Source organism: Ceratotherium simum, chromosome 16 (assembly GCF_057802395.1).
Source record: "Ceratotherium simum simum isolate JZ-2026a chromosome 16, ASM5780239v1, whole genome shotgun sequence".
Taxonomy (NCBI): domain Eukaryota; kingdom Metazoa; phylum Chordata; class Mammalia; order Perissodactyla; family Rhinocerotidae; genus Ceratotherium; species Ceratotherium simum.
Genome location: NC_141915.1, coordinates 18,596,968 through 18,621,077, shown reverse-complemented (window position 1 = coordinate 18,621,077; position 24,110 = coordinate 18,596,968). Strand labels below are relative to the sequence as shown.

The 24,110-nt window shown below is 56.8% G+C and overlaps 1 protein-coding gene across 9 annotated transcripts in view; it reads right to left on the bottom strand.

The window, feature by feature from the left end:
• The window catches only part of MYO18A (myosin XVIIIA), a 96,382-nt gene that overhangs the window by 19,602 nt on the left and 52,670 nt on the right, over positions 1-24,110 (bottom strand). For 8 of the 9 annotated variants that reach the window (XM_087440706.1, XM_087440707.1, XM_087440708.1 and 5 more), the window contains 23 exons: positions 23,982-24,045; positions 23,619-23,763; positions 23,260-23,280; positions 21,270-21,446; positions 20,959-21,049; positions 20,474-20,666; positions 19,542-19,628; positions 16,999-17,140; positions 16,685-16,844; positions 15,710-15,896; positions 15,143-15,386; positions 12,571-12,680; positions 9,381-9,446; positions 6,072-6,200; positions 5,204-5,347; positions 4,726-4,815; positions 4,470-4,589; positions 4,145-4,256; positions 3,560-3,687; positions 3,105-3,259; positions 1,259-1,382; positions 970-1,170; positions 297-407 (listed from right to left, as the gene is read on the bottom strand). In XM_087440706.1, the coding sequence (XP_087296832.1) occupies positions 297-407; positions 970-1,170; positions 1,259-1,382; positions 3,105-3,259; positions 3,560-3,687; positions 4,145-4,256; positions 4,470-4,589; positions 4,726-4,815; positions 5,204-5,347; positions 6,072-6,200; positions 9,381-9,446; positions 12,571-12,680; positions 15,143-15,386; positions 15,710-15,896; positions 16,685-16,844; positions 16,999-17,140; positions 19,542-19,628; positions 20,474-20,666; positions 20,959-21,049; positions 21,270-21,446; positions 23,260-23,280; positions 23,619-23,763; positions 23,982-24,045 (3,001 nt within the window). The remainder of the gene's footprint in view (positions 1-296; positions 408-969; positions 1,171-1,258; positions 1,383-3,104; positions 3,260-3,559; positions 3,688-4,144; positions 4,257-4,469; positions 4,590-4,725; positions 4,816-5,203; positions 5,348-6,071; positions 6,201-9,380; positions 9,447-12,570; positions 12,681-15,142; positions 15,387-15,709; positions 15,897-16,684; positions 16,845-16,998; positions 17,141-19,541; positions 19,629-20,473; positions 20,667-20,958; positions 21,050-21,269; positions 21,447-23,259; positions 23,281-23,618; positions 23,764-23,981; positions 24,046-24,110) is intronic. The other variant, XM_087440703.1, reaches the window with a different exon arrangement.

Here is a 24,110-nt window from a genome sequence, read left to right as displayed (position 1 = left end):
GGGCAGGCCCCGCCAGGTCAGGCTAGCTGACTGCACAGGGGGGGCACAGGGTGGGCACAGGGTGGGCTGCCACTTGGCGCAGAAAGCAGAGATCATTAGTCCCTCAAGGGCCTGAGCTTCTCTACAGACCCCGAGAGCACACATCCCAGCCAATGCCAGGATCCTGAGTAGAGATTCCTGGTCTGGAATGGCAGTGGAAGACAGTGTGGCAAAGGTAGGGAAACAAACTCCTTACTTTAAAGTGGTGATGGGGGACCTGGCGTTTGTACCAGACAGGTAAGTGCCCATTACCTTACCTTCTTCTGACATGACTGCCGGGCCTCCTCCACCTCCTCATCCCGACTCTCCATCTCCTTGGAATGGGTCTGTCTCATCCGCTCCATCTCCATCTCGAGTCGCAACTTGGCCTGGAGGTGGGTGGGAGTAGGGACTGGGTTCCTTTCCCAGCAGTGCCCTGCTCCCTGCCCACTGCACCCTGATGGGCAGCTCTTCCAGGCTCAGGAGCGGGAACAGCTCTGCCAGCAGTTCCCTTCGCTCCCACCTTCCTCCTGTGGCAGCTGGCTTCTCCAGAGAAGCTGAACTCCCTTACTAGAGGTCTGGCATGGGCCCAGAGAAGGCTGCTGGGGGTGGCACAGTCCTGAAGCTTTTCCATTTGGCCTCCGGGCTCTAGCTCCCTGAACTGACATGGCAGCTCAGTGGCAGGCTGGGTGGGCTCATGGCCTTCCGGCTGCATGCATCCTGAGCCCCTCCCCACTAGAGCTCAGTCAAGATTTGTTCTTGTGGAAAGCACCATGAAAGCTTAATTATCTTCACACTGTGGCTGGCGCAGATCAGGCACTCACTCAACATTTTGTGAGTAAGGGAATGAATGAGTGAAGGAATGACTGAATGTGGGATCTTGCCCTCTGGTTCACACCCTGTGTTAGCTGTGAGGACGGTGGTGCCTCCCTCGGCCAAACCCTCCAGCACCTGCTCCAGCATCTGGATGGTCCCTGCCTGCTCGTCCAGCTCCTCTTCCTGATCCTTGACCTTGGCCTCCAGGTCTCGGAGCTGTTTCTTGACCTTGGCCAGAGAGGCCTCATCCTTGGACTCTTGGGAAGAAATGTCCTGGAGCTCAGCTTCCAGTGAAACGACCTTCTGGGTGAATCCAGCAATGTCCATATCTTTTTCCTGGAGAAAAAGAGAAGATGAGGCCAGCCCTGGGCTGGCGCTCGCCTGTGAGGGGCACGGGGCGTGGCTGGTGGGCAGCCCCACGCACCTCCAGTTGCTGCTTCAGGCTGAAAGCCTCGGCAAGGAGCATGTCCTTCTCTCGCTGCAGCTTCTCCCGCTGCAGCTTCTCCCGCTGGGCCTCCTCGTGTGCCTGCGAGAGCTCACTGTCAAACCTGTGAGGGAGCAAGTCATGGCGGCTCCATCAGATGAGGAAAGATTCTGGGTCTCCAGTACCCAGAGGCTGCCACGTAGCAGTGCCACAGATACAGACAGGATGGAAGCAGAGGGTGGACTCATGCAGCCTGAACTCGGGGCCAGTGGTGAGGTGACATTCAGGGGTTACAAGTCAGGCCACCAAGGCCCTGGTGAGCAACCGGGTCTGGGATGGGGGGTGCATTTAATTGAGCAAGTCCAAGGAGCCCTTTCACCAGGTGGTCCTAAGAGGGACCCACAGACTGCTTCCGGGGAAGAGTGAACAGATTCTCCTCAGGTGTTAAGTCTCGACCTTTTCTATTTCAACAGATCAGAGAATGAGGGACCAGGGTGAGGGCAGAGGGGGCATCAGAATGGGTAGAAATGGACGTCCTGTCTCATCTAACTCACTTTCCACAGTTCCATTCAGCAACTCTAGATGGAACAGCTGGCTCCTGCCCCCACCTCTGGGCACCAGCCTTTGGCCAGGCCCACCTGCCCCCGCAGTACTGTGTCACACCAGGACACCCCACACCAGGCTGGAAGCCAGCAGTCCCACTGCGCCCAGCCGGCAGCGTGCTTCAATGGGTGCATGGTCCACAGGTGGGGGCCTCTTTCTTCACTCTTCCATTTCCCAGCCTTCCATTTCCCGCCCAGTGACTCTAAATAAGGAGCGAACTGCTGAAATTCCTCTTAACACCTTCCCTGAATAGCTAATCAGGATCCTGTCAAAAATTGCACAGCTCCCCTCCATCCCAACCCCACATCCAAAAAAAGTAAGAAAACTCCAGGCAGCTAAAACCTAATAAGTTGCCCAGCAGGGAGTGCAGCAAGATGGTAACTAGGCCAAGCTGGCACTGTCATCAGGGTGCTTGGAAGGGGGGTCCCGCCAAGAGTGCCCGCCTCTAGGTAAAAGGGAGGGTGGGGGTAAAGATGAGAACTAGGGAAGTGGAGAGTCGTGGTGCTGAGAGGGAAGAACATAAGACCTTCCTGTTTCCCCTCACCCTCCGCAAAGCAGCAGCCCAGCAGGCCGTAGTGAGCCTGGGAGACCAAGGGTAACCCAGGGCCACTGGAAGGACTCAGCTCTGCTGTTGGCACCCGGGGGTTGTGGGCATGGGGCTGCCCCTTCACAAAGGCAACTGGTGCCTCTGCTGAGAAGCCTCCCCTGCACAGGGGAGCCAGGCGCTGTTCCCACTCCCTGGGGCACCCTGCTGTTCCCAGGGTGTGTGGGCTCCTCGGTGTTGCTAATAAAGGCGTCCCATTCCCATGCTCAGCCAGGGAAATTAATTTAGATTGGATTTTCTCCTGTGAGGGGGGGCCCCTCCTCTGTGTCATTACCATAATGAGATGGAAGTGGCACGGTAGTTTAACGACATTAGTCAGGAGAGTGTGTTGGTGTAGCTGAGGCAAGGGAGAGATAGGGAGCTGGGTGGGGGCCAGGGCAGGGCCGTGGAGTGGCTCGTCCTTACTGAGCCCAGGAGGAGTGACAAGCACACACATCCAAGAGCAGAGGCCTGAGCAGGCCTTCAATGGGGATGTGGGCTGAGTGCTCCTCAGAGGTCAGGAGTGAGAGCCATTCACATTCCGGGGTGAGTGATCATGCAGGCAAGGCCCCTGGGCCCCCACCCCCTTCTTTCCTCCCTGGAGGGGGAGGCAGGGAGCCCCTGACTGGGGCTGTCCTAGGAGGCAGGGGACCCACCCACCTCCTCTGCTTCTTCTCCAGCTCGTGGTTGCGGACCTGCTGGCCCTCCAGGTGCAGCTTGGTGTCCTGCAGCTCTGCCGTTAGCCGCTGGCACTTCTTCTTGAGCTGCTGCAGAGCCCGCTGGCTCTCGTCACTATCTGCCTGCAGGTCCCCGAGCTAGGGGACGAGATGGGGTGCCAGGTCAGCAGCCATTGAGAGGCCCGGAAGTATTGATGGAAAAAGTGAGGAGAAGGAGGTGGGTGAGTGAGGTGGAGACCCAGGGATGAGGGATGAAGTCAGGGACGTCCAGGGAACCTAAGACACTCTAACAATAGTCTGCTTTGGTTGTCTCCTGGGAGAGGCTGATGAGCCAATCCTTCGCTATTGCTCCAGAGCCATTCACTAGGCCAACATGTGACGCGGAGCCCCTCCCAGCCCCTCCCAGGCGCAGGCCTCCACTCCTTCGGCCAGACTCACCCGCCTCTCCAGCTGCCTCTTGTTCTGCTGCTCCACCTCCAGCTTGTCCTCAAACTCCTGCTGGAGCTGCTTCTTGGTGAAGTCCACCTCCCGCACAGCTCGCTCATACTTCAGGCGCCACTCACCACCTGTGGCATTGGGGGCAGACAAGGGAGGACTGAGATGCTGAGAGTCCCTGAGAAGGGGCAGAGGGGAAGAAGGATGAGGCAGGGAGGGGCAGCAGGTGGAGTCAGCCAGAAGGACTCAGAAAGGTCTCCAGAATGATGGCTTCCTCCCAAGGAGGAAGGAGCCACTAGCTAGGAAAAGAGGAGAGGGGGTGATGTGGCTACGTGCACTGTCCTCTTCCCAGGGGCTGCCAGACCATGGCCCTCAGACATTGTCATCACCATGGTTGTTATAGCCCTCCCTGCTAATTAATCCCTGCATTTATTGGCATCTCTACTTTCTCATCTATTTATTTGGCTTTAGCCTTATAATAGCCCTACCAAGGGAAGACAGGCCTGGACAAGGGCTGTGGTTACCCAGGGGTGGGCATCAGAGTTTGCCACTCAGGCTACTGCTGAGCTCCTCCGGCCTCAGACCCACCTGTGTCATCATCATCCACCTCCCCGTTGATCTCAGCTGCCCGGATGAGACGGGCCTCCATCACCTCCATTTCCATCACCTCCATTTGCTTCTTCAGTGCATCGTACTGGGTCTACAGAAGAGGGGGTTATCAGGTGTGCTGTTCTACCCCCTCACTCAGTACCACCCACCCCTGAACCACACAGTCTATGGTCACATGCTTACCTAGGGCAGACAGGGGTGCTGGGCCAGTGGCGAAGATGCCACCTGTCCTTGGGGGGAGCAGTTGGGCACTAGAGTGTGGCAGCCACTAGCACGGCCGTCTTCACCCCAGCCCTGCCCTCACCTGCAGCTCCTTCATCTCCTTCTCAGCTCGGAGCCTCTCCGTGGTCTCCACGTCCAGCAGCTGGGAGGCGGACTCTCCTGTGTTACGTTCATCCGTCAGCTCCGATGTCAGCTCTGAGATCTGGCGTTGGGGGAGGGGGTTGCCACCAGTTGAAGTGCCGGCCTCACTCAGCGGGAACACCAGTGGGGCGGGGGGGCCACTTGGCCCGGCCACCCTTGGAGATGGGCCAGTCTGTGTGGTGTTGGGGGTCACTCACCCGGGCCTCCAGCCGGTCACTGTTGAGCCGCAGTTCATTCCGCTCCTTCTCCACCTTCTCAAGCTTGCTCCGCAGCTGCTGGATCTCCTCCTAGGAGCAGTAAGGAGGGCAGTGAGTCAGAGGCACTGCGAGAGGTTGGGATGTGGGGTCCGCACCCTCGGGGTGAAGGAAGCTGGCGAAGCTCGGGCCAGGACACGAGGGAGCAGGAAGCCACTGCTTCCCAGGGGCTCCTCTCTCGGCATCCTTCCCCATATGGTGAGGATGCCTGAGATTTTATCCTAAGAGGCTACCCAGGGGCTCAGCCAGCACCCAGAGGGACACCTTCTGTTTGACGGGCATAGTTCAAGGACACCAGCTCTCTGGACTACAGGAAGGGGCACTTGGGAGCCCAAGACAAACCAGCAAGATGCTTGCCCATGCGGATGCACTACAGTCCTTTCCCTCCCAGCGACTTGACCCTCCCCAGGCTGTTACGTACGTCTTTGTTCCGGATCTGCTCCTCGGACAGCTGTACCTCGATGAGGGGCCGCACGGTGGTAAACAGCTTCCACCAGGGCCAGTCCTTCACCCCTTTGTTCTTCTTGATGTTCTTCTGCACACAGCGAATGGCCAGGTCTTGAATCTAAGTTGGGGCGGGGGTAGCGCACAGCAGGGCTCTCAGTCCCAATTCCAGCCGGGATCCTCCCCACCACCAGCACAGCCTTGGCACTGCTCCCCTGGCCACCTGACCCTGAGTCAAACACTCCTTTTGCCACACCTTGCCCCCAGCCTCCCTCCATCCCTCAGAGAGTGGGCCTCAGAGAGCCTGGCCCTGGGAGCACTGCACTGGGCACTAACCGCTCCACCGTTATTAGGAATAATTTCATCTGCTTTATTTGCTGCCTGATTATTTCCAGCACCCTGGCCTAGATGTGCCATAAAACCTAATCTTGCTGAAACACAAGAGGCGGTGGTGCTGGCTGTTTTATGGACTTGCTAATAAGAAAAGGAGTCGCTGACACAGCTCCTTAATCTTCATGGAACAGCCTATGATCCAGAGCCCACCTTTGCCTGGGCCCTGCTTCCATCCACCCCCCGACTCAAGCCCTGGGACCAGGCCACAGAGCCCTATTGCTGGACACACCGGCACACTCGCTGGCACTGGGGAGCTGCCCATTCCCCACCCTGGCCGAGGGTATGGTGCTCCTGGGAGGTTCCTGCCTCTTCTCCCCCAGATAACGATAACCCATGGCCCCAAGACCAACCTCCCGTGCCTGCACGTTCCTTTGAGCCCCCACCCCACCCCAGGAACTCATCTCTGCCTGTCTAGTCTGGGCAGTGGGTCAGGGCTGTCCCCGGAGCAGCACCTTTCTCTTCTTGAAGTGCTGGCGGGCCAGAAAGCCCCGGCAGGCCGCCTGGAACAGGGTTAGGTTCCTGCTGGTTTGTTCATCCCGCTGCTCCTCCAGTCTTGCCAATGTGCCCGCCCGGAAGAACACCTGTGCAGAAGCAGGCAGGTGAAGGAAGGAGCCTGGGTCAGGGGCAGCCCAGCAGAGGAAAGGGAGCTGGAGCTGGCTTGAAGCAGGGGAAACAAGCAGCTGGCACAGGAAACTAGCATGTTCAGGAATGTGACCTGGGCTTGGGAAAAGCCTGAAAATCCAAGTGACCAAGAGAAGAGAGAAGGAGCAAGACGAGGCCCTGGGAAGGCTGAGGGAGAGGGGCCAGGCTGGGGACTGGGAGGTTTTGGAAGGGGCGGAGTAAGGTGGGAAATCTATCTTCAAAGAGAGATGAAAGGAGAGGGAAGCCAAGTGAAGGTACCTGGGCAGAAGGAAATAAAGGAAGCAGCCACTGTCAAATGGGGAGAGGATGCCCCTCAGCAACACTTAAGGGGGCTTCTTCCCCCAGGACTGCCGGCAACATTGTCTATGCCCCTGTGCCCACAGCCCACCGCCCACCGCAGGGCCCCACCTGCCTTTGGCATCCAGCTGCCTGGATCCAGTGAAGCAGATGGTGGCGTATGTGTGTAAGAAGAAAAAGGTCCAGGAAGCAGTGTGCGGGGGGTGGGGGCCCCTTCTCTGTACCCTCCTTGCTCAGTTTCATTTCAGATGGGCTCCTCTTTCATGTGCCAACACCCTACCCCCCCCCCCCACACCCAGATTCCATCTTCTCATGAAGAAGCCAGTGGGGTAGGCGGGGGTTGGCCCAGTCAAGGGACCTGTCATACAGGTTTGGGGGCTGGAGGGCAGATGTGAGAGGAACCAGATCGGTGCCCCCACACCCAGCCTTTCCTCTCACTCTTTGGTGCCCTGAGCTGGGGCTGGGTGAGATTCTTCCTACTAAGAGAAGAAGAAGAAGGGGGAAACAGGCGAAAAAAAGACTAGTATCCTTAGGGAGGACAAAGGGACACCTAGGTATACATGCCCATCTCCATCTTGCCCAGAACATAGAAACTCTCTTTTGTGGGGAAAAGAGAAGCGAATTCCATGGAAAGACTCAGAACCAATAGGTACAGTATCCCCAGGCCTCTCTTCAGGGAATAAGTGGGGAGAGGGCCCACACTTTCTGCTGAGAAAGCTTTGCCTCTGGCGACTCCAGAGAAACCTAGTCCCCTGAGGCTGACCTGGGACAAAGCCAGCTCAGTCTTCTGTGACACTTCCCCAAATCCCACAAGTGGGGCTGAGTGCCTGGGATCTGCTGTGGGTCTGGAGCCCTACCTGAGCCTGGATTTCCCACAGCGTGGGAGCCTGAGACCCCAGCAGGGGGTAGGGACTGTCGTAGCCCCCTGGAGGTGGGCAAACATGCTAGCCGTCAGCACGCGGGGCTATCTGACGAGGGCAGAAGTGAGGTGCCGGTGTGGGGACGGAGAATGGCCCAGAAACACAATGAGAAGAGAAAGGATGGTCTAGAGACTAGGCAGCAAGCCTCAAACCTCTCTCGAACAGCTGTGCCTTTGTGGGGTTGAGTCCTTTAGATTATTAGGTGAAAGCTCAGGGCCATCTCCCCCCAACATACCCGGCCGCACACATTTCACAAACAATGTCAGGAGGCTCTCAGACTCCCAAACTCCTTGGCTGAACCGTCGGGGTCCTGTGGGCTCAGATTGAGATCCCCCTCCTCTGAAGCAATATGACAAACACACAGGGAATCTTTGCCCACCAGCCAGTGCTAACCGCAGCCTAGAAGCCCTCACTTTTCTCTCCCAAACCAGATGTGAGCAAGCATCTGACTTTGCCCCTAATTCTGCCCTGAGCACGAGTGGGCCCCGGGGCTCGCCTGCCTCAGCCAGGCACCTGGGACAATGCAGAGGGTCTGAGATGGCAGCCAGGAAGAGGACCAGCCTATACAGGCTCTTCAGCCCAAGACATGCCTTGGAGGAGATGCCACCCTCAATGCCAGCCAGCAGCAGCTCAGCCTGCCCAAGGGGCAGGAGCCCACCCAAGGAGAGACCGCGAGGCTGAAGTGAAATCTTTGACTGCAGTCTTCCCAGGGAGGAAGCTCAGCCGGCAGCCCTTGAGCTTAGAGACAACTGGGGAGGGGGAGAGAAAGGTGAGCCAGACACAGCAGAGACCAAAACCAGAAAAATGACATGGAAAGAGGGTGAGCCCACAGAAGACACAGAAAACAAGGAAAGAAACAGAAAATAACGAAACCAGAAACCAAGGAATAGATACCAGCAGGGACTGCCAGGGCCAAAAGGAAAAGGGAAAACCAGGGACAGCAGAGACAAAGATACAGCAAGGGGACAGGAGAGGGATTCCCAGTGAGGGAGGTGCAGGAGAAACAAAGAACGTGACTCAGAAAGCAGAAGAGAGAGAACAGAGCCGACAAGAAATATTCAAGCCTTTTTTGCGAGCATTCCCTTCCACCTCACACTCCCCACGAAGCCCTGGGACCCGGAGTTCCTTCCCTCTCTGCTGACAGATGGACAGGTCCAGAACTCCCTCTCTGGCTCCCAACTGCTCTCCCTCCCACCGCAGCCCTTGGAGCACATACGTGTATGCCGCCTGGCAAGCCTTGCGATCTTGGGAGAGAGGGGTGTGCAGGGCTCCCTTCCCTGTGGGAGGGACACTCAGCTGACCCTTTGGTGTGCAGTGATGCAGAAGACTGGCACCCGGGGCCGGGCGTGCCTGCCTTTCATGCACCACGTTCCATTCAGATGAGGAATTTGGCCTGTGGGCAGGTGGTGGTGGCACAGCCTCGCCATGTCCTGCTTGCTCTTCTGGGACCCTGACAGCCCTAGATGACTCGCCAAAGGGGGCTCTGCCCTCTGGAGCACTCTGCCTACTGCATTCCTGCTTCATCCAGCTCTCCTCCCTTGTGTCTTCCTCATACCCCACCCCAGGACTCAGGCCAAGTTTAGGGCCACCTTCCAACCCACTCCCTCCTGACATCGTAGAGGTGTTCATGGCACTGAACAAGCCAGTTATTCAGAGGGAGGGAAAGTCAAGTTTGTTGCAACTGGAATATCTAACTTCCTGGCCCCTACCCTGAAGGGGGCAGCTTGAGAGGAAGGGCAGCCTCAGAGTGGCTGTGGGATGAGGGGACTGGGGGCAAGACTCAGAAGGGTCCCCAGGAGACTCCTGAAGTCAGACTGAGTAGGGAGAGCAGGAGGGGAGGACCAGCCATCTGGACCAGGGCAACAGAGAGTGAGGCCGACTGCTCCCACGAGGACAACTCACCCGGCTCAGGCCCATGCAGCAGCTGCTCTTCTCCAGGTCCAGGGACTCTAGCAGCTCCTCCACCGCCTGCAGAGAGAGGCCTCTGTCAGGGATCCCGCCCAGGGACTCCACATCTCCATGCAGGGCTTCCTCCAGGCCTCAGGCCTGCCCTGTCCTCCATTCAGACAGTGCATTATTTATCCAACAAGCACGTCTGGGGGCCTTCCGCAGTGTCAGGCACTGTTAAGAGTCGGGGATATAAAGAAGACTACAAGAGGAACAAGCTGTCTCGTTGGGGAGCAAGACAGGTGAATTAGTGAAGTATATAGAGGAGAAGGCATCTAAGTCAGACAAGGGGGCCGTGGAAGGCATCCTGGAGGAGGTGTTGCTTGTGCTGAGTCTATAGATACAAGTAAGAATCAGCCAGACAAAGGAGGGGAGAGAGCATTTCAGGCAGAGGGACCAGCATGGGCAAAGGCATGGAAGCACAAGACAACAGAATGCTCTGAGGAAGCTCCATGTAGACAACTGAAGTGCAGGGGGGCCGGGGGGGGGCAGCTGAGGTGCAACTAGAGAGGTGGGCAGTAGCCAAAGTAGGTGGAGCCCGTGCGCTTTGAGAGCCCCTGCAGGGTTCTCTCAGGGAGGAACGTGATCAGATTTGCATTTTACAGAGATCCCACTGCACAGGGGTGGAGGATGGATGGAGACCCCTTCAGGCAGCCATGGCAGTAATCCATAACCCAAAGAGAAGAGAGGAGGGGGAAATTGGCAGATGTTGAGGAGACAGAGCCTTGCAGGTGTCGGGGAGGGGTCGAGGAGAGGGAGGAATCCAGGGACACACTGAGGTTTCTGATTTATGTGACTGAATAGATAATGGTGCCATTCTCCAAGATAGGGAATACAAGAGAAAGAGGAGGTTTGGGAGGAGATATAATCAGTCTGGTTTGAATGTGCTGAGTCTGAGGTGCTATAAGGCATACAGGTAGAGAAGTCCAGAGAGCAGCTAGAGAGAAATGCATGTCTGGAGCTCAGGAGAGAGGCCTGGGCTAGAGCTATTGATTTGGGAGTCATCAATATATATGCGGTAATTGAAGTGATGGGTGTGAATGAGGTTGCCCGGGAAGAGGGTGTAGAATAGCAAATACACATGGCCAAGGAGAGACTCTTAAAGAGAGAGACCTTTACTTCAGGGGCAAATGGGAGAAGGGAAGCTCAGTGGGACCGAGGAAGAAAACAGAGACAAGGGGAAAACCAGGAATGGCAGCAAAGAAGCTGAGCAGAGAACGTCTCAAAAAGAACAGAGTTGTCAAGAGAGCCTCATGTTGCCAAGAAGCACAGAAAAGTGCCCATTAGCTCGGGCAACACAGAGGGCATGGGGAGATGAGACCAGGCCCAGGTGTCAGGGATGGGAACCAGGCAGCTCTGGGTGGAGCGATGAATGGCGGTGGGGTGGGGGCAGCAGCAGGAAAGTGAGTATTGACGGTACAGGGCAGGCGAGAGACAGAGGACAGTCCGGCATGAGAGAGGGTTGACGGAAGGCTCCTTTCCCAGAGCAACGCCTGGGGAATGTTTCTGCACTGACAGAAAAGAGACAGCAGAGAAGGAGAGGCAGAAGGAACAGGAGAGAGAAGAGTTACCAGCGACGGAGCAGGTCTCTAGGGAGACCAAAGGGAATGGGTTCCAAAGTGCAGGAGGAAGGGACTGGACGAGAGGAGGAAGGTGGGGCCTCAATTTTATTAGCATTTGGAGGCAAGGTCAACCGCTGGGAAGATGACCTGGGAAGGCACAGTGGGGGAAGATTAGAGGAGAAAGATGGAGAATGGCATAGCAGGGGAAGAGCTTGGAATGGGGCCAGGTAGGGATGGGGCACGTGGAAAACATGCCAGGCCACCCCAAGCGCCCAGTTGAGGCTGGAGACCATGAACCCGTAGGAATTCAAGTCCACATGGTTGTATAATTTCCTCCCACAGTCCTTGGGAGCCCCAAACTGAGGAATGCAGACACACAAAGTCTGGTCCTTCAGGGTGGGAGTTGCGCAGGGCAAGTGCTATGGGAGGCTCGGGAGAGCTGAGGGCAATGAAGGCCGAGTCACTGAAGGGTTGGACCACAGCGTTGAGACTGAGAGGAAAAGGAAGTGAAGTCAGAAGGGAACGGACAGAGTAGAGAACACGGAGTGGGGTCCAGAACTGAGAAGTGTTGATGAGTCAAAGAGCAGGTGTCCTGAGAGGAAGAGAGGAGTGAGATGCACAGATGGGAGGCTGTGGTCAGAGAAGGCCACACCAGAATTTACGATTTCAGAGGTGGAGCATTTCCAGGGATGACAAGGTGCTGGGTGTAGCCATGAGTGGAAGGCTGGAATGGAGGTCAAGGGTCAGAGAGAAGGGGGTGTGGGATGGGTCATCTACATCTACACCAAGGTTGCCCAGGAAACTAGTAGGTCCTGGATGGAGAGGACAGAGAGAAGGTCTTTGAGGCCTCCATGAATGTGGGTCTGTGACTCAGGAGGCAAGGGGCAGGGGGCTTCTGCCCCATTTTGCAGAGTACTCTCCCTTTCAGGGAAACCATCCTAAGGTCTGATATGCCTTCAGACTCAGGCTGGGTGCCTGAAGCTAGGGCACAGTGAAGGAAGGTTCCTCTGCTCAAGGAGCCCTTTGGCTCTCTGAGGAGCTGCCTCTGGGGGTCACAATGACAGCCTAGAATGGCAGGGAGACATCACCTTCTGTAGTCAGGAATTCACTAACTGGACTGATGAGGGGCATTGGGGCCTTAGGCTCACCTGGCACCAGAGAGGCCTTGCCATATCAATCTTCCTCCTAGGAGGGATGCGTGCCCACCCCTGGACAGCTTCCTGCTGCAGGAGCTAGGCCCCGATGTGGAGGGCAAGGCTGAGGGGCCAGGTGGTACACCCAAAACACTAGTTCTAATCTGCCACCTGGGAGGCTCTTGGATATTGTCTGGCTCACCAGAGAGCAGACGCTCCCTCCTCAGTCCTCCAAAGAGGGTGGCTCTTCGATACAGTCCATGCCTGGGGCTGCCTTCTCCCCACCACCACAGCTTGGCTGCCACGCGCCCCTGTCCTGGCCCTAGTTGGCCAAAACCAGGAGCCTGAGCAAGCGCCAGCCTGGCTCTGTCTAGGGGAGGAAGGGCAGCTGCTTGGAGGGGTCTCCGCAGAGGGAGGCGGGTCTGGTGGGGCTCTGGGGCCCAGACCTACCCGCCTTTCATCCACCACAATGTAGTTGCGCCCGTGTTTCTTGGTCAGGTGTGGGGCCAGGACATCAAAGCGGCGGCGGAACTCGGAAAACACCATGTGGTCAGGGTAACCTAGAGAAAGCGGTCCAGAGCCAGGCCCATCAGCACCTCACCTGTTCCCAGCACGCCCCAAACGCCACTGGTGCCCAGGCAGCCTGTGGGGAGAGTCACCCGAGGGGAAGGCACTGTTGGGGGAGGACAGCCTGCGATTGAAGCAGTCCCAGGAAAGAAGAGCGGAAAGGAATGAGGCAGGGACGAGGGACAGGAGGCCGAGAGCACAATTAGGGCTGCCCCACAGCGGGATTGCAAAGTTTAAAAAGGAAGCAGATTCTTTTAGAAGGAAGCAAGTCCCTTGTCATTGAGGTGTGCAAACGGGGGATGGCTCACCACCTGGAGGGAATGCTGTGGAGATAAAAGCCTGGATGACCTCTAAGATGCTTCTAGCCCTCCACGTCTATGACTGTTATAACCCAGAGAGAACAGTGTCTTGAGGATAAAATAAGAAAAAAAATAGGGCATGAGAGAGCATGGAGAGGAAAAGTGCATGAACTTGGGGTTGGAATCCTGGTCCTGGCTCTTAGGATCATGTGACCTTGGACGAGTCACTCAACCTCTCTGAGCCTCAGTTTCCTCATCTCTAAATGGGGGGCCTACCACTTATCTCACATGGTAGTCACGGGGCTTAAATGAGAAAATATGTAGAAAGCACGGCTTGGCTCACTTGGTGGGTGTTCAATAAAACACTCCCTTCCTTTCCTCAGTCCGGGAAGCAGGATATCAGAAAGAGCTCCCTTCTTGACCTCGTCTTGACCGTGAGCCCTAGGCCAGGTGACCAAAAGACTTGTAGATTCTCTTTCCCTAAAGAGTGTTGCCTCGAACAGATACCCCCTACTGTCTGGGCTTGAGGTTGGGGTAAGGGTGACTGTCTGGCTTGGAGCAAGGTCAGGATGGTGGAGCAGGAAGTTATCCCGAGTCATTCCGAGGACACCAGAGCCCACAGCAGAGGACCAAGAGACCTAGGCCTACAGAATCACAGAATTTCAAACCAAAAAGGGGTCTTAGACCAGATACAATTCATCTTCCAGACGTGGAAACTGAGGCCTGAGAGGTGGAGCAACTGGCTTACTCGAGGTCACAAAAGCTATGGCTAGAGGCAGAACTGGACTCCAAACCCGGGCTCCTGACAGCCGATCGGGGCTTGCTCTGATACACTGGCATAGCTAGCTCTGGGAAACCCTCCAACTGGGAGATGAGGCTGATGCATGTGCCTGATAATTGAAACAGGAGGCGGGGGCTGCTGAGGGGCCAAGACAAAGTGAGCTATTGATTGTATCTGAATTGCAATTAAATTGATGGGCCGGGATAGCAGGTCCGGACGCCTGGCATCTTAATTAATCATCAGTGCTATCGATGGTGGCTGGGGGCTGGATAGGGGGAGGGGGGCCTGCTGTGGCTGGCCTCATCGATCTGCTTGTTTGAGTAAAGCACATTGATTTTGGTTCAGAGCGGTAACAATCTGGTTTTGAAATAATAAACACCAACTCCATATCAAGACGTGGGGACAGATCGATGATTTATTTAGAGCAGGGCAGGGAGCCTGTTTCCTGACTTTGGCTGCTGAGGAAAAGTGACGGTGCCCATGGGATACCTCAAGCGGACCTGGTTGTGGGGGGATGGCTCCCTGCCTGCTCTTCTAGCTAAGGAAAAAAGGGCAGAAACCTGGCAACTCATAACTTCTCAGGCAAACAAAACCCTACTTGAGAGGAATGAACTCAGAAGCTGGTCTGCCTGGGTCAAATCCCACTCTGCCACTCCCGAGCTGTGTGACCTTGGGCAAGCTACTTAACCTCCCTGAGCCTCAGTCTCCTCATCTGGAGATGATAATAGTACCTACTTGTCATGAGGTGGTTGTGAGGATGAAATGAGTTAACATGTGAGACAGTTTAGAATAGTGCCTGGTTATCGTAAATGCACTACAGATGTTAACTACTGTAACTATCACCCTCCCCGCCCCCTCCTCCAGATGGGCCCATAAAAGGGGTCTGTCTGACCTTTCCTGGGAATTTTAAGTACTTCAGAAAGATTTAGCACCTCATTTCTCATTGGGGGGCTGGCCCAGCCACCTGCCCGCTCTTGGGGGTAGTTATCGCCACCGGGAAGATGGCTCCATGAGGGCACAGGGTCTGCTGCTGTGGGCAGAGCTGACCCGTCCAAACCAAAGAAGGGGGAAGAAGGGAGCTGTGGGAACAGGGCATGTGGGGCAGGAGGGGAGGGGGATGAAGAGGACTGGAATATGGAAGGGAAAAGAGGAAGAGGGGAGTCAGCAGGATGGAAAGAAAAAGAGAAGAGACTGGGCTAGAGAGATGAGGAAAGAGACCCCACAGAGGAGGCACCGGCGCAGAAAAGAGATCTCAGGCCAGTCCAGAGACAGGAGAGGAACAGCACCCCTCTAGCCCCACGGGCCCCATTTGGGAGGTGAGGGGAGTAGGGCTCCAGAAGAGAGAGGCAGGAGTTGAGAGGGAAGGAAGCCCCACCTTGGCGGTACATGCGCATGGCATCAAGCAGGCGGGAGCCTCGGAGCTGGGCACGGAGCAGGGGCACATCCAGCTGCAGGAGCCCAGCCTCGCAATGGTCTCCCGAGGGCAGGTCCAGCTCGCTGCTGCTGCTGACACGGCGGGAGGAGGTGGAACGGGGCTCCCCAGCCCAGCCTTCCGCCACAGGCAGGAAGCAGTGCACGAAATGCAGCTTCGATTTCTTGATGGTGTCAATGAGGGCATCCTGCCAAAAGGGAAGGGACAGCCCTCAGTGGGCTCTGACAGCCCCCCTGTGCCCAGGAGAGAAGGGACTGGTGCCAGCATCTCCACTCCTCACAAGATGGCAGGTGTCACATCACTGGCCAGGACATGCTAAGCCTGGACAACTCTGCTGTCACTAGGCCTGAGTGGCCAGTCAGGCAGCAGTACTGAAAAGAGGACCCACCAGCAGTGATCAAGTCAGAGCAGGATGCTGAGTGGGCCCCAGGTGACCTGAGTGTGCCCAGAATGCCCAGGCTACCTGCCAGGGATAAGGAAGGGCCCCGGGGCCTGGGCTGGCACACTCACCACCTGCAGCTTAATCTGGATGCACAGTGACTTCTTCTTGACAGCCGCCATGCCTGTGGTGAAGGTCTTCCGCATGCTGGTGGCTCGGCGTAGTGCCAGCTGCGAGCCTCCCTCCAGGCCCGCAATGGAGCCTGAGAGCACCGTGGCGCTGCCCGCCCGGCCCAGAAACAGGTTGCTGATGATTTTTCTGCCAAAGGTGGGAGGGCAAAGGAGGGAAAGAAGTCACATTCACAGAGCAATAGCAGCCGTCCCTTCTCCCAGCTCCCAGAACACCAAACAACCCCACACCGCCATGGCCAGGGGCCTGGGTTATCTGGGCTGGGGCTGCATGTCCCACACCCTGCAGAGGAACTGCAGAGAAATCTTCAAACAGTAAGAAGAGACAACCAGCATGGGCAGAAGCCGAGGGGTAGACAGCAATTGGACAGAGCGGGGCGATCTGCTCTTCTCCATCAGCAGGGAGGGCAGAGGTGGGGAAGGGGTTTCCAGTGTGGCAGGAGATCAGAGCTCAACATCTTCTAACACACCACATAATCTCCTCATTACATTTACTGCTCATTATCTGACTCCCCCTACTGGAACGGAAACTCCACATGGGCAGGGGTTTTTGCTTTATTCACTGCTATCTGTCAAGCACCTAGAAGAATCTCTGCCAGGGTAGGTGTCCAATCATTACCTGTTGAATAAATGAATGGATGACAGGGCTTACGTGACTGAGGGGTTTCTAAGGCTATTCTGCCTTCTATGAAGAATGTAGGAGTGTTATTCAAATTTAAAACTATAGGCCCCTCCAACGATGTCTATCCCACCTCTACTCCAGGAGGCCACTCCCAGGCCCTCAAGGCCAACTGATGTTGGCTATTGCCTCTCAGGAAGTAGAGGTTATCTACCCCGCTGGTGAGGGGGCCTCTGAGACCAGAGAGCCCAAAAACAGCCCTGGGGATGGGACATGGGCAGAGTGAGTGGTGTTCTTACTTCTGGGAGTCCTGCAGGAGCCGGGGGGCGTTCTGGGTGGCCGGGTTCTGCTTGGTGTAGCTCAGCCAGCCAGCCACGTTGTACTCCACCCAGTTGGTGCCATGGCTGTGGCCCAGGAGGAAATGGTGTGGTTTGCTGCTGCGCAGGAGGGGGCTTTGGCCTGAGGGTGGGAGAAGCAAGGTTCAGATCACCAGGGCACAGTCCCCAAAAAGCCAAGGGACTCAGTGAGCCCCTGGGGCAGTGCCACCTGGGCCCATATAGGTGGGTCCTCTTGCGAGGAAGCAGACGAGCTGCCCTCTAGGGGTGCCACCTACCTTTTTTGTCACCTTCCTGGGGGCCATAATAGGAGAAAAGGCGCTCCAGGAGGGCGTCCTCCGTGGCCCCTGGCACCAGTGCCTCCTCTTCTAATAGCCACAGCAGGCCCCTCGCCTCGTCCGTGCGGGCTAGCGAGCGGACCTATGGAGAAGCAAAGGAATGCCACCATGTCACACGGAGCTATGGGAAAGGAGCCAGGGCCCCAACCACACACTATAAACATGCTACACACACACACACACACACACTGCAGCTCCTGCCACTCACTGCCGACACCTTGTAGAGCAGGTGGACAGCAAGGAGAAGGAGGGGCCAGAAAAAGATCAAAGAAACTTTTTTTTTTTGTGAGGAAGATCAGCCCTGTGCTAACATCTGCCAATCCTCCTCTTTTTGCTGAGGAAGACTGGCCCTGGGCTAACATCTGTGCCCATCTTCCTCCACTTTATATGGGACACCACCACAGCATGGCTTGATAAGCGGTGCATGGGTGCATGCCTGGGATCCGAACCCCGGGCCGCCAGCAGCGGAGTGCGCGCACTTAACCGCTACACCACGGGGCCGGCCCTGAAAGAGATCAGAGAGCAAAGCCCACAGCAAAATATGATTCCTAGAAGTCGTGTCCAAAGTCACCAAAGACTGAGGCTTCTTATTAACCCAAGCCCACGTGCAAAGGCTCTCCTCCATCCTCGGCCTCTCAGAGGTCACAAGGGGCTTGGGTGAACCCCATGCTGCCCTCACTCCCTGGGGATCACCGCCCAGGCAGACGAAACGAGATAAACCCTGTAAGGCCCTGAGCATAGCAGATGGCCCAAAAGAAGCTCTCAGTAAGTGACAGCTGTGGGGTTAACCCTGGTCCCCTCGAGAGGGGAGGACCCAGAGAGGGCTCAGAGCACTGCAGGTGTGATCACTGCAGGGTCACTGCAGTGTCACAAGCTCCAAAAGCCACAGACAGGTGACCCTATGGATGTGACAGCCAAAAAGGGCGGAGCTGGGGTGATGGGGAGCAGGTCCCCGTCTAAAGGGAACAGCCAGCACTCAGGTGCCGCCAACTGCTGTCCTGGAAGAATGTTGGCCTGGTGTTGATAAAGCCTCCAGTTTTTCAAGAGAAGGTGGAAATACTGAATTCTGATTTCTAATACCCCATGCAGGCCAAACAAACTAGGCCTGTGGCCACATCTGGTCTGAAGGTGACTTTTCAATGGAATTTCCAAGTCTTCCTTGGGCAAGAAGGCCTGAAGCTTTCCCATGCCCCATTCTGGCCTGGCCTTAAGGGACTGTGGGACAAGAGAAGTGAAAAGTGCCATTTTCCCTCTCTTTGACCCCAGCTGCCTGCATCTCCTCCACACAGCTGCCCAGGGGAGTCGGGGTGATTACCAGGAGGAAGTAGAATGTGGCCAAAGAACGATGAGCAAGTAAGGTCCCAGAGTGGCTAGAGTGGCATGGCAGGAATGAGCAACGAAGCCATTGGATGGGGAGTGGCAGGCTGGGCACTAAGGGGCTCCTGTCCCCAGAGGTGCAGCTGCCCGATGCCAAGGCCCATCAGACAGGGGAGAGCGAAGAAGGGAATGGATGGCCAGACGCCCTCCAAACACACTGTCTGATCCACTGCTGCTCCTAAGCCTTGTGGACTGACTGCTCCATGCGCCCTGGGAATGGCAAAGGCTCTCGAGGGAGGCCACCGTGGGAGCCAGGTGTCGGGAAAAGAAAAGCCAGCTTCCCTGGGGAGATGTGAACTTGGGCACTTTAGGCATTTGTCCCAGGGGGACATTCACTCCCTTGGAGCCCCACCCCTGAGGCTAGGACTTCCCGCAGGGCAGAGGGACAGGGAGGGAAGACTTAAAGCAGAGGAGGGAGATCAGCAGCCCCACAAAAACGCCAGTTCTCCAATAAAGCACCTCCGTAACTGCCCTAATTGAAGACAATCGACAACGCCAAGTGCTCATCAGGCCAGCCAGTCCCCCAGGCAGCAAGGTGCCAAAACACTGGTACAAAGGGTGACGGAGCCCATGCCCAAGGTTGAAGGGCAAGGGCTCACATCCACACAGCCCCTCCGTGGGTGTTTTATAGCTAGGCACTGTTTCCCTGTTTGGGCGGATTGCTGTCTCCTCGCCCAGCTCTGCTAGGCTGCATCAGTCCTCTTCTCGGGCACAACGGGAGGGAATGACTACGTCCTCTAGGTCCAGTCAGGCCCTCATCACCTAGGCGGAGACACCAGGGCTCCTGGCAGACACCCTTGAGGCTCAGCCAGTTACAGGACAGGGCCTGAGCTGCTAAGAGAGGAGGGACGCCTTCCTGCCTGGCTCAGACACCCAGGGGCTGAGGCTCCCACTGCACCAGGGCAGATGAAGGTGCCACCTTCCTGGCCAGAACAGCTGAGGGGCAGGCCCACAGCTCTAAAGTGTTTGGTGTCTGGGCCTGACTGCTGGGCCCCCTCAGTCCACAGTGGCACCCTGGTGGCAGCTCATATGAGGAGGGCTTTACTGAGGAAGACGAGTGGGAAAGGAGAGAACAGGCCAGCCCAGGCCCTCACTGGAATTCCCACCAGGGACTGATGCGAGGCTTGGTCCACGGTGGCCACCGAATCGTTCATGGCTGGCTCCAAGTCGTCAAACGCCAGCTCGATGTTCTCCTAGGAAGGAAGGCAAAGCGGTTGTGAGCATGGGGCCATGTGTGGGGCACAGCCCTGTGAGCAGGCCAGGAGGGAACACTGGGGTCAACAAGTCTGACCTTCTGTCCTGAGCAGAAGCTCCCCTCCACCAGCCCAAATGACAAAGGCTCTCCACCTCCCAAGGCCCCACACTGTATCTTTGGACAGCTAAAATTCCTCTAACCTCCTCTTATACTGAGCTGAAGTCACACATTCCTGTTATTCACATCAGTGGCTTAGGCTATGCAGAGTAAGCCTACTTTCGAGTTCACACAATCATCCTTGAAACACTTGAAGACAACTGACATCTTCTTCCTGAACCTTCTCTCATCCAAGATAAATATCTTCCCCAGTTTGTTTAACTCACCTCCACACTAGGTGGGATTTCCAGATCTCGTCCCATCTGGGACACCCTTCTATTGAGAGGCCCTAAAAATCAATCACCATCTTAACAGATCAGGAGACAGGGAGACAAGGAAGGCCAGGCCTCCACATGTGTTGGCAGGAACTGCATGGTGGCAATTCACAGGGCCTAGGCGAGTGCCTTGAAGGAGGGCAAGGAGGGGTTCCCAGGCACCCTGAATGCATCTTCAGCTTCTCAGAGAGCAAACTCTCCACAAAGAAAGAATGCAGCCTGGGGCAGGAAAAGACTCATACTCTAGAGAGTACAGGGGACAGAATTTAAGAGAGTAAAAGCTGGGAAGGGAGCAGCCAGCGGGGAAGGTGGTGCCTTCCCTCATCCACAGATGCCCTCCCTGAGGGTGCCAGGGCCAGAAGGAGAGGCTGGGGTGGGGAGGGTGGCAGGCAGAGGCAAGGTCAAGTGCTACCTCCTTGTATCTTTCCAACTCCTGCACAAAGGTGCGCTCGTGGAATAGCCTCTGCAGCCGGTCCTGGGCATAGTTATGGCACAGCTCCTCAAAGGAGGCTCCGCGGGCCGACCCACCCTGCTCAGGGTTCTGGAAGCCTGGAGTGTCCACGATCATCATAGAGCAGAGCGAGTGCTGGCTGGACTTGAGAGCCCTTCACAGGGAGAGCCTGGGTCAGAGCTGGCTAGGGCAGTACCACTGGACAGGCCCCACTGGTCTGCCTCTGGCGTCAGGCAGCCCCACCCTGCCCCAAGCCAAATGCCCATCCCTGCGCAGGTGTCCAGGACTCTGGTGGGAGGATGTGCCCCTCCTCGCCTGCAAGAACAGGGAGCCCTCTGCTGGTGGAGGATGGCTCTACCTCAGCAATCACACAAGCACAGCGGCATCAACTCCACCTTTGTCAGGGCAGGAAGCAGGAGAGCTGCTGGGCCCCGCCTGGCACTCACCTGTTCACCAGGGAGACGAGAAGGGTGAAGAGCTCGCTGTAGAGCCCAGACGCCATGCCTTCTAAGCACTCCAGCGCACTCAGTTTGGGGCCTGTGGGGCAGGAGGATCAGCTCTATCTCCCGCTCCCTGGGAATCCTCACCTGGGTGTGCTCCATATTCACCTGGGGCCAAGTCAGCATGGGGCCCTGGGGCTGGGCCTCTCCCCTGCTGGAAGCATCTATTCACCCAGCAGTCTTGCCACGCCCAAGACAGCAACGAGTCCTGCGTGAGGCCTCCCAATCACGTTCGCCAGCCAAGGGGCTCAGAGTACCTGTGCCATCTCCCAGGCCACTCTCCTCAGGGCCCTGGCGGAAGGAGGTGGAGCGCTGCAGGGTGCCAGCCTTGTGCTGGTGCTTGAAGATGGCCGAGGAGAGCTCCTCCAGGCTGCAGCCCAACAGGTATGCGGCCTTCTGGGCCCACTCATGGCGGGCAAACTGCTTGCGCCCAGCTATGGGGTAGAAAAAAGGATCTGGCATCTTGGGTCTTCCTCCTTAGGCCATTTGATGACCACTGTGCCCTTTGGCTCCCTCTCCCATAGGACTGGGGAGTGGGCACCTTCTGGAGGAAAAACCAGCCCTGATAACACCAGAAGGGCTTCAGGCAAAACGGGGACAGCCAGCAGCTGCCAGCACTTCCTGTGTCCCTAAGGGGTGGAGAGAATGAGCAGGTCCTAAAAGACGAGGTAACTCCACAATGCTGCCACCAGAGGGCACCCGTCAGCCGCGAACATTCCTTTTAGGGGGCGTGGCTCCAAGGGTGCCAACTTGGGGAAGGACAGTCTGAGGATGAGCCAGCCCACCCATCATGAGCACAAGAACCACCTGTGCCTGTGGGGGACATATCAGGAGAGAGTCTTAGTGCCTCCCCCTTCTATGAATGCCTTAGGACGCTCCCTCTTAGCCCCAGGTACCCGCCAGGGGAGATCACAAACACCCATCCATAGCCAACAGTGGGGGGCGAAAAAGCCACAGGAGCAAGTGTACAGCCCCCGCAGACAGACACCTCAGCCAACATGTGTCTAATCACAGCAATTAGAGAAAGCTAACAAGAAACCAGGTTTACCTTCGGCAGCTTCTGTAAGGCAAAGGACCAGCATGCAGCATGCAAAGAAAAACAGCATGTTAGTAAACAGTCATCAACAAGCCTGCCAGGCCCACCGGAAGGGGCCGACGGGGGTGGGGGTTTGTGAGGAAGAGCAGGCGAGAAAACACAACCACATTCAGACTCAGAAACACACACACACACACACACATTCACAATCTCAAAGAAGTATGCTTATGGATGTAATCACGCTGACACACACACACACATACCGGAAAATACTGGAAGCTCTGAGGAGGTAACAGACCCTGTTCAACAAGGTCCAGGTACTGACATGCCCAGAGCTCTCCACCTGCAGTCAGCACTGAGTAGGGTTATAGGAAACCTGGGCTTGTCACCTCCTCAGAGAACTTCCTTAAGACACACCACACGCCCACCCACCTGCCCGCCCACACAGTCTGGAGACAACTTCTTTAACTCAGAGCCTGCTTCCTCTCAGGCATGGATGCCACCTGCTGGGATCATAAGGAGCCTAACACCCAGATGCCTCTCCCTCCATGCACCCTCCCACCAGTGCTTTCTCACTCCTGATGAACAGCCTGGGGCCCCTCATATCCCAGGGGGAGATGGAGCCAAAGCCCGAAGTGCTGCTCAGAGGCAGCATCACTTTCCCTAAACTGGAGGAGAAAGTGGTGAAGAGGTGCTCAGAGCACCCGCCCATCAGTGTAATCTCAGAGGAAGGCAGCAGAGCTCTGATCCAAGCCAGACCAAGCTCTAGCCATTCAGAAGCCCCCAAGCAAAAGTGCTGAAGCTGCAGCCGAACCGTTACCTCGGTGCCTGCTGCCCCCTAGTGGCCTCCACCCTGACATGCAAGAGGAAGAGACACCTGCTACCAAACCAGTGGGGAGAAGGGACGACTCAGGGAAAACTGGCCTTGGGAAGCCCCAGGAAGCAAGTCCACCCTACCCCACCTAAGCCCCATGGAGGGCATCCCGAGAGGTTCCAGGGGCTGGATGCAAAACTGGTAGAAGCAGCTAGTCCTGGGACTCCGAGAAGCCCCACAACCAGAGGTGCCCTCTCCACCATCAACTCTGGGGCTTCTGCCAGGCCAGTCCCCTCTGCTATGACAGAACAAGCCCAGCTCCTAGAGAGAGCCAGAGCAAGCACCAAGACGGGGCAAGGTGGCCCCTACAACCCAGGGAGGGGCCAAGGTCAGTTACCCGCTTGCTCCTCGAGGGCCTCTGTCAGGAAGGGAACAAGAAGGAGAGTTATTCTGGGGGGCTACTCCAAGTTAGTGCCTCTTTCCCCTCAGGCTCCGAACCCCCAGCCCCCCTGCTCTTCACAGTGCTCCCGGTCACTGCCATCTAAGTCCATGCCTCAGGCCATCATTGGCAGACATGCTTCCCCAGGTGTTTGGAGCCTTCTGCTCCGATGGGGGGGACTGGGAAGAGGCACAAGCAAAAGAGGCGTGTCTGACAACAGAGGAGTCTATGCTGGGCGAGGACAAACTGGAGTGGGCAGGAGCCCCACAAGCTCTCCCGGGCGACAGGCCAGGCTGTTGGGACCCAGTGCAGGTTACCTTTGGTGGCACCTGCAGCCCCCAGGTGGTAGATGGCGGCTAGGATGAGCCAGCAGGCTTTCTGTTCATCGGGGGAGATGCCCAGCACCTTCATGGCCGTCTGCAGCTTAGTGAACTGCTGAGCCGCCTTCTGCTTCTCCTCAGGCTGCAGGGACAGGCAGGAACACTGGCACTGGAGCTCAGAGGGGCTGTCCCTCCTGGCATACCCCCATGATGCTGGACCCTCAGAGAGGGCAAGGCTAGGGTAGAGCCGCCCAGCTGGAGCCAGGCTCCTGCTTTTTCCATGGGACACCCCATGCCATTCGAGGCTTCTCCTACCCCCAAGTCCCAGGGCTGCCAACCCAGTCCCCACGGTCCCCTCACCTTGGCCAGTGGCACAATCCCAAACACATTGTTCTCTGCCAAGTGATTCAAGTGGAGCTCTGTCCTAGGGGTACAAAGGAGGCATCAGCACAGTGCTTGGTCCCCATGCCAAGGCTATCTCCCCACTAG